At 40.3% G+C, this 9,558-nt stretch overlaps 1 protein-coding gene across 1 annotated transcript; it reads right to left on the reverse strand.

The window, feature by feature from the left end:
- Window positions 1-6,155: 6,155 nt before the first annotated feature.
- mRpS9 (mitochondrial ribosomal protein S9) lies at window positions 6,156-7,541 on the reverse strand. The gene has a single exon (XM_074097041.1). The coding sequence runs from the start codon at window positions 7,417-7,419 to the stop codon at window positions 6,205-6,207; it is 1,215 nt and encodes a 404-aa protein (XP_073953142.1). The 5' UTR covers window positions 7,420-7,541; the 3' UTR covers window positions 6,156-6,204.
- Window positions 7,542-9,558: the final 2,017 nt, after the last annotated feature.

The raw sequence follows: 9,558 nt of genomic DNA on the forward strand, positions 1-9,558 counted from the left end.
TCTGTTTTTTTAGTTTGGACGTGAATAGTGAAGGGACTGACATCCGTAGTATTAAACAATTCCCTGCCAACTCCTGATGATTTATTTTTGTCCACTTCCATATTTCGTTTCTCTACAGTATTTATGTCTACAGTACTGATACTCTTTGGTCTATCCGTAACTTCCGAACCACTTTCATTACAAGCGCATGAGAAGTATCCGTCCTCGTTTTTTTTATTTTTTTTATTACATTTCTTACAGATTTTTCTGCGTCGTTTCCGATCGCATACGGTAAATGTGGTAGATGAGTCTGTATCTTCAATGGGATCTATTGTGATATTGCAACCAACCTGGAGGCTCGCACCTCCAGGGTCTGGTGGTTCTTTATCCCCCATGGGGACAATACAAAAAAGAAAACTTACCTAACTCGACGTTTTTATATACACTTAAACAAATATAAATACGAACAAAGAAATAGAGAAACAAAATATATATACAAACACCACCTAACTGATCTTTAAACTATTAAATAATAATTTAAACAAAAAAGAAAGCCAGAAACAGAACCGCCGCGTTTCACGTTTCCCGCGCTTTTTCGTCTAACAAGCTTAATCAGTCTGCTAAGTAACAGACGATCAAACCTCAATTAAGGATTTTTATGAATAAGGCTGTAAATGTTTCCTTACAGATTGGTTTGTCGTTCTTCACAAAAGTGCAGTCACGAGATGTGCCGAAAGAACGAAGGGAACTGAAATCTGTAATGATGAAGAGAATTCATAATACTGAAAGGAAGAATCAAATGTTCAGAAAGAAATTGGTGGCCGAAAAAAGTCTATGAAAAAGAGCTACAAGAGAAAGTTGATTTGAAATAAAACGATTCCTAAAATAACTAACAATATGTTTTATTTAAAAATAAATCCTTCCACGTTTTTTTCTGCACGTATATGGTTGTTTTTGGCATAAGCACTTACGTGCTCAATCCTGCGTGTTCAACGCTCTAAGACAGGGTCCTCAAACTTTTTGACTCAAGGGCCACACTGCACTTAATGTAAATTCGTGCGGCCCAGGACTGGCTGGTCATGGGCATGGGGTATATATATACAGGGTGTCCCAGAAGTACCACGTCACAGTGACACCAGAGGTAGGCCAGCTCAAGAGGAACCTAACCAACCTAACATGACCCCAGTAAAAGTTGCACGGTTTTCGAGTTATTAACGAAATAAAGATTTTTGAGAATTTTCCCCTTTGTCTTAACATTTTAAGTACCAGCATCGACTTGGAAAGCTTTTAATAACAGTTTTTTATGTGTATCAAATCACGAATAGCCACTTCAGAAGTGCAAAGTGTTATTTTGTCAGTAACTACCGTAAAATGCTGAAAAAAAGATCATTAATCTTGATTTATGCTGTCTGAAAAAACATGAATTTCAACTTTAACCATCTGCCATGGAAAAAAAATACTAGAAACGAAACAAACAAATAACTTCAATAGATTAGGCATGTTATGCAGATTCAGAAATGGTATGACACATGTATCTTACTGCAAGAACATTAGACATTCTTATCACTTTAGCGAAGCCCTATCGAACCAACTTAAAACTGGAACTCCGAAACGATCCCTGCTAAGTGGTACAAAAATGCTGTGTACAGCAATGGCTAATAATAATGTTATCTGACACAATTATTTTTCCAAATGCACGAAGGCTAAATACTAATGTTTGTCTCCCTTTTGGAGGCTAGGACGGATCCTAAAGGACCGGACGGATATAACCTAACCAAGAAAAAGTTGGAAAACCCCGACTTTGTCACTTCAAAGTGCAATATTTCAAAAACGGCTGAACCGATTTTGATAGAACATGTCTAAAAACCATCGCTAGAAAACCTGCTTTCAAATAAAAAACCAAATTCAAATCGAGTAACCCGTTTAAAGAGAAACGGTGCCACAGATAGACAGACGGACGTAGCGGTCAAACTTATAACACCCCTCTTTTTGCGTGGGTGGTTAAAAACAGGTTTATCTTTCATTCATTTATTGGAATAAATTTAGGTCACAATAAATGTTCGAATTGTCTCCCGTGGTTTCTGATGCACAAAAAACATCGTTTAATAAAATTTCGGCTCAATTTTCGTAAACTGACTTCCGATATGGTACGGGCCGCGTCGAATACTCGTTGTCTTAATTCTTCTTCAGAGAGTATTGGTTTCGCGTAAACTTTGTCTTTTAAACATCCCCAATAAAACGCGGTGGCCATAAAATTGGTCCCAATCGACCAATCCATCTCTCCGGGAATGTATCGCTGAGGTGCTCACGGACTAGCCGAGCGTAGTGTGCCGGGCAACCATCTTGTTGGTACCACATGGTCCGTCTCAGTGCCAACGGTACATCTTCTAATAAACCAGGCAGGTCGTTCTGCAAAAACTGTAAATAGTTTCTACCATTAAGAATAGAAGGCAACTCGACCGGTCCCACAATTTGTCCATTAAGAATTCCACTCCACAAATTAATTTTGAATTGGTATTGGGACCTATCTTCTCGTTCTTCATGTGGGTTTTCTGTCTGCCAGCTATGGACGTTGTGTAAATTAAAATATCCATCCCTTTTGCAAGCCGATTCGTCAGTCCACAATATTTCATCGATTTTGAGGTACGAGCTTTTTTCAAAGTAGCGACGTTATTTGATGCGATGATGCTACCAGATATCTAGTAGCATGCTGAATGATTGTGTCGCTTAGAAGATGAGCTCTGTTTGAGTTCGAAACGTGTCGGTGTAGTGTGGTGGTGGTGACAGATGGATTTGTGTGATTTGTGTGTATTTTTGCAGTGTGGAGGAGGAGGAACTGAATGAACACACATTTCTAGTATAAACGTAGCTATCATAAGGTCGCAGGTGAGCAAAGTAGGTGATTGTTTCAGTTCATTGATATGGACCTCGGCAAAGTAACGCCTGATTCAATAAATTAGTAATGGAACATGTTTTTACGGCTTAACTTGCGGCATCAGCAAAGTGATAAGAATGCCTAGTGTTATCGCAGTAAGATACATGTGTTATACCATTTCTGAATCTGCATAACATTCCTAATTTATTGAAGTTATTTGTTTGTTTCGTTTCTAGTAATTTTTTTCCATGGCAGATGGTTAAAGTTGAAATTCATGTTTTTTCAGACAGCATAAATCAAGATTAATGATCTTTTTTTCAGCATTTTACGGTAGTTACTGACAAAATAACACTTTGCACTTCTGAAGTGGCTATTCGTGATTTGATACACATAAAAAACTGTTATTAAAAGCTTTCCAAGTCGATGCTGGTACTTAAAATGTTAAGACAAAGGGGAAAATTCTCAAAAATCTTTCGTTAATAACTCGAAAACCGTGCAACTTTTACTGGGGTCATATTAGGTTGGTTAGGTTCCTCTTGAGCTGGCCTACCTCTGGTGTCACTGTGACGTGGTACTTCTGGGACACCCTGTATATATATATATTTTTTCAGGTATACTTAGTCTTCAGGGGTTACCTAGATACGAGTAACGCATAGGGAACGCACTTGGTGTTGATTATGTTCATGAGTGGCTATCTGTGACCAATTACTGTCAGTGGCGGGTCTTAGGTACTCATAAAATCGGACCCTATCGCGGGCCGGACCGTGGGCTCTCCCGCTTTCTTTCCGCGGGCCGGACTTGGCACGCCCGCGGGTCGTAGTCTTAGAAGACTCACAGGTCGTAGTCGAGATTCGAAAATTGAAGTTCGTATCGTACCGTCCCTCTCACTCGTATTAAGTAATATTAGCGTCAGCGGGACGGCAAGATACGAAATTCGAGTTTTGTACTTTGTAGTAAATCAATTACTACCCTAGGCCCTATGGCATGTCCTGAAACCGGCTTTATATGTGGCGTTATCTGGGAAAAGGTACCTTGTTGTCGGTTCTAGTTTGCGAGATAATCGCGCTTAAAGTAAAATGTCGAACATTTTTTCTTTTTTTACTCTATATTAATAATCAGGGTCTTAATTTTAATTTGACGGAGACACAAGGCCTCTTCTCAGAATGAGAGAGCTTGGGCAGTAGTTCCCACGCGGGCCCAGTGTGGTGCTTGTCGGCGCGTAAAAAACGTCAATGAGAATTATCATAAAATGCGTTTAATTAGAGTACGGTAAATCATCAATAACTGGCCACCATTAGGCGGTATCCAGTTATATAGGGCCATGTCACACTAGCGATTTGCGGGCGAGTTGAAAGCGAGGCGAGCGCGCAGCGACTTCGCTTCGAGCGCGTAACGATTTCACCGTGAGCACGCAACGATATCGCCGCGAGCGCGCAACGATGTCGCTGCGAGTTCGCTGCGTTAGCGCCGAAGACGCCCTATTATTATTATACGAAAGTCTACAATATGGCGTTTTTGGCGCTAAAGCAGCGAACTCGCTACGCGCTCGCAGCGAATTCACTGCACGCTTGCCTCGCTTTCAACTCTCCCGCAAATCGCTAGTGTGATAAGGCCCGATGACGATTTACGCCAATTTGTCTTTTTTTTATTCGACTGGATGGCAAACGAACAAGTGGGTCACCTGATGGTAAGAGATTACCACCGCCCATAGACACCTGCAACACCAGGGGTATTGCAGATGCGTTGCCAACCTAGAGGCCTAAGATGGGATACCTCAAGTGCTAGTAGGTAATTTCACCGGCTGTCTTACTCTCCACGCCGAAACACAACAATGCAAGCACTGCTATTTCACGGCAGGATTAGCGAGCAAGATGGTGTTAGCAATCCGGGCGGACCTTGCACAAGGTCCTACCACCTGCTGGTCTTTAGAGGTTGATTTATAATAATAATATAACGATTAATAGTTACAACTACAAATCAAAAGCCTTTTTTTAGATCTTATTCTTAACTTTCAAATCCGTTAATCATTTAAGACAAAATTATAGGTTTTTGGTAAGAGTTTTAATACTACAGTGTTCTTAAATTAAGACTATTAAAATTAATAGTAAGTTATTAGTCGTTTTCAAATGATATATATAGTGATTGTACCAACTTTTTACTAAACTTTACCTTGAATTTTGAGACTGACAAAACTAGTTTTTTAAGGTTTTTTTGAGTTAATTTGGTCTCATTGGGCTATGTTTTAGCGTACTAAATATAAAAGTTTGCTGATTTTGACTGTTTAATTACATTTGTAAAACACAAAGTTATTTTTGTTGAATTTTTTTTTTTATATAATAAACAACGTTAATTCAAAACGGAGTAGTTCTTATTTAGTGTCCAATTACGCATAATATTTTTTCCTTCGATAAAATCCAATGGAAATACACTATAAATAGAAAATTAAGTAAAAAATCCATCAATCTTTTTTTTTACTTTATAAATGCACTTTGGCAAGGTAAACTATAGGAAAACAGTTATCCAATTACAAAATTGTTCTTGAAACCTGAAAGGTCGTACAATCTACTCCTCAAATAGCATGTGCAGATTTATGTAACTTCCAACAACAACATACTTTTATTGGGTGTATAAGTTTGAATTAAATTTTCTCATAATCACCTTTTCTGGCTTTTGAGGTTCAACATTTTTTTTTTAAATATCTATTAAACCTACATGCATGTTTCTTACATGGTTCGATAGCTAAATGTATGTAGATTATGGGGATATCAATAACTCAATACCGACAACAAGGTACCTTTTCCCAGATAACGCCACATATTACAAAATGCGAAAGTTTGTATGATCATCATCAGTGATGTTACAGCTCATTAGAGCCACCCGACCTCGACTTTCGGCGTGTACTCGTAGTCGACAGGTGGTCCACGCGCGCACTGCGCGTTGACAACGAGTGGACCTCGCGCGGTCCACGAATTTCAGAGTAGGGGGGGTGGAGAGCGCCGCATCTCAGCGTGCGGGCAGCGAGTCACTCGCCGTCCGCGCGTGCCAACCTTGCGAGTGAGGCCATCCGGTGATGCTACAGAGTTGATGTAGTGAATGCATGCCCATACAAATCAATATGAAGAATACCAACCTCAAGAGGCGAGATGGTGCTGGTTAGGTGCCAGGTGGCTGTAATGAGCTGTGACCTTTAACCATGTATAAATCACAAAATCTTTACTTAAGTCTAGATATATGAAATCCTGCAGTTGACATTCTTTGTGCAAACATTTTGTAAAAAATGGATCTAAGTAAATAAAATGTCTTTTCGTGATACTAGGGTATATTTAAATTTTTAAAATAATAGGCAAAAATCAACGCTTCTTCCAGGTAGGTTTCTTCCGGGCTCCAGGTTGGCCTGGCTTCTTGCGCTCGCGGCGGCGGTGATCGCGCGTCAGCAGCCCCGCTACCTGCATCTGCTCCAGCATCTCTTTGTCGACAAAGCTGCGCAGACCCCATGCTATGCCCCATCTTATTGCCCCTGACTGCCCCGACGGTCCTCCGCCCTCAACATTACATTCTATATCTACACGGTTCTGCAAGCCAGTGAACACTAAGGGAAATATGACTTGTTCTCTCGGTTGAATATCATCAAAGTATGTCAAGTCTTTCCCATTAATAGTAATTTTCCCAGTTCCAGGTGACCTGATAGTAACATCGCCCCTTGCTTTCTTTCTCAAGCATTCATATGTTGTAACAAATGCTCGCCCTTCATCATCATAAGAGGGTTTGGGTATCTCTAAAGCAAATTTTTGTGACACCAATGGTTTACGATACTTCTCAATGAACTCTTTGTGTTTGTATGATTGGGGCAATGAAGCCAGTCTTTCCATGGCTATTAAAAAATTGTCATACTCTAGGTCTGACAGTTGTTCCACTAATGTTTGTTCGAGCTGATCTTTACTGAGCCAGACGCTGCTGAAAAGGTTTAGACCACTATTAGGATCAGGTGTCGCTTGTTTCCTGATTACTCTATCTTGGAACTTGTACAACTCCTGTATGTTCTCAACTGTATCATAAAGCAGCTTGTAGTAATTAGGTTTTCCAGTGTAGAACAAAAAGTGGTGGGGTCTGCCAGCTTCGTCAAACTCTGCAGCTTTCCGAGCAGGGAAAACTTCTTCCGGAGGTTTCATTAGTGGTCGAGCTGCAGGGTCGTAAATGCCGCTGGGAAACAGGTACTCAATCGCTCTGTCCACGTCTTTTTGTGTGAATGTCTCGGGATCTTCGCCCATCATGTTAGCGAGATGTCTCTTGCCTATCTTGTATTCAAACTCTTGCCTTTTCATAAATTCGTCATGTTCTTGTGCCCGCTCTAAATAAGATTTCATAGCTTTACTTATCTTTTTCTTTTTGTTCAAAGTCTCCCAATCGGTTAAATTATTAATAATAGAGTCTGGGGTTTGTGGCGTACTGCTGCTGCTATTATTCCTAACATTGTGGACGACTGCTAATTGATTCGTGAAATAAATGCTCTTAATTTTTGATGTGATAAATAATTGTTTAACGCCGTAATTAATAATACGCGACATTTTTGCGCGTTTTAAGGAAAAAAAAATATTTACGTTATTTGCTTTTTAATTAAGCGAACCATTTCTAGGTTATAAATAAAATAGTGCTATCCGATCGAATCGACACCAAATGTGACAGTTACGGTTTCTGTAATGTTCTAGTGAAGTGACACAAAATGTTTCCCAAGTATTGCAAAAAAATGTAAGTAAAAATGCATGGACGCATGGATGTACTACCTAAACGTAAAATGTCTGTCTGAACTGACCAACAATTTAATTAGCATTTTTGTTTGCGGCGCGCCACGTACTGATACTGCTAAATGTTTATTTTATTTTTTCTGAACATTACATACTTATATCTAACCTAACCAACAATAGTACATTACTGTCGAGGCCGGGAAGTAGGGGGTTATTTGTAACACAACGTCAATATTTCATGTCATGTTTGAGCTACGAATAAATTTATTCGTAGTGTTTGAGAAATAGTACATTACTGTAGAGGCCGGAAACCCCAGGTTCCGGCCGAGGCTTGTGTCGCGCACAGCGCGATTTGCCATATAAAACTCGGCAAGTGTCACAGCCCTAGTATGTGTAATACATTTTTATTGTGGTCACATTGCTTTTCCTTATTGGTCTAATTTTGTGTGTTGGCACTACCGTAATGGCGATACAAATTAACTTACGATACGAGGGAAAAGAACTAAGCTGGTGCCCTAGTATAGAGGTCAGTCAGTTCCTTCCTGAAACTCGGCTGTAACCTCAGGTGAGTGTTTTACTATGTAATATTAATTGCCATGATTATGGAGTGTGTAAGGATGTCCGCAATTTAATACAGGGTAGATTCCGTACATGGGTCCAGTAAGCGCTAGAGTACAATGTACACTTGGTAATGTCATAGACAGCGGAGCGCATAAACTAGACATGGAGCAAGTATCTTTTGCCCAGCATTAACGGTCGTAATGATGATGGAGCAACCGAGGTCAGGACTATGGGGATGGTGGAGGTCCTCGTGGGGGCAAAGCGTCCGGCGGGTGCCAGGCCAGATCACAGGCAAACTGAACCGGCCAGGAGCCTATTGATCAGTCGGGATAGGTCAGAAGATCATTGGTAGGCCCAGGATCTCTCTACCTAAGCATTGACGCACCCGGGCATAGCGCTGTGCCTAGACCGGAGTAAATCGACCGTAAGCTAAGCATGCTACCTTAGGCCTAGCTTGTGATAAGAACGTGGCACAGCCACACCGCGTTGGGAATCACTGTTATCACATATCTTGTGAAGCCAAAATAAGAACTCGTCCTTACACACTTCAGCTATATTTGTCGCCTTATTATTGCTGTGTACCATTAGCACCCCAGGTAGATATGTATGACATTCATGGAAGCATAGAGGGGGCGACAGCTTGTATAGTGCTTTTCTCAAACATTACATGAAATAAAATAAAAAAACCGGCCAAGAGCGTGTTGGACACGCCCAAAATAGGGTTCCGTAGCCATTACGAAAAAATTAAGTAATATTTTTCTAAGGATTTCGTATTTTATACAGAATCTTCCAAGTTTAGGTATATCCTTGAAATTTTGATATACTTACTTACCCATCCTGATTTTTTTCAAATTTTCCCACCCACCGGTTTAGATTTTAGAGGGGGGGGGGGGAATTTGCACTTTAAAGTTGAATATTTCGCAAACACCTCACTGAATCGAAAAATCGTCTGAGCAATCCCGTAATGGTTTTAAAAGACCTATCCAACGATACTCCACACTATAGGGTTGGATGAGAAAAAAAAAACACCCCACTTTACGTCAATGGTACCTACAGTCACCAGCACCAATATGTGACACAACAAGCGTGCATAAATATCTGATACGACTCTATTTCTAGGGCCGTAAGGACATGTCAGATATTTTTGCACGCTCCGCTGTGGCAGATATTAATGCTGGTGACTGTACTCACCCAAAAAAAATTTTTTATTTTTATTTTTTATTGTACCATTTTGTCGGCATAGTTTACATATATATCCGTGGAAAAATACAGCTTTGTAGCATTGATAGTCCCTGAGCAAAGCCACGGACAGACAGACAGAATGGCGAAACTTAAGGGTTACGTTTTTGCCATTTTGGCTCCGGAAACCTAAAAAACAAGAAATGAAGCTGGCGGGACGCT

This window comes from Choristoneura fumiferana, chromosome 14 (assembly GCF_025370935.1).
Source record: "Choristoneura fumiferana chromosome 14, NRCan_CFum_1, whole genome shotgun sequence".
NCBI lineage: Eukaryota > Metazoa > Arthropoda > Insecta > Lepidoptera > Tortricidae > Choristoneura > Choristoneura fumiferana.

Bases quoted from the DNA above. Each gene is read 5' to 3' on its own strand.
- mRpS9 (XM_074097041.1), bottom strand. From the start codon at position 7,419: ATGTCGCGTATTATTAATTACGGCGTTAAACAATTATTTATCACATCA.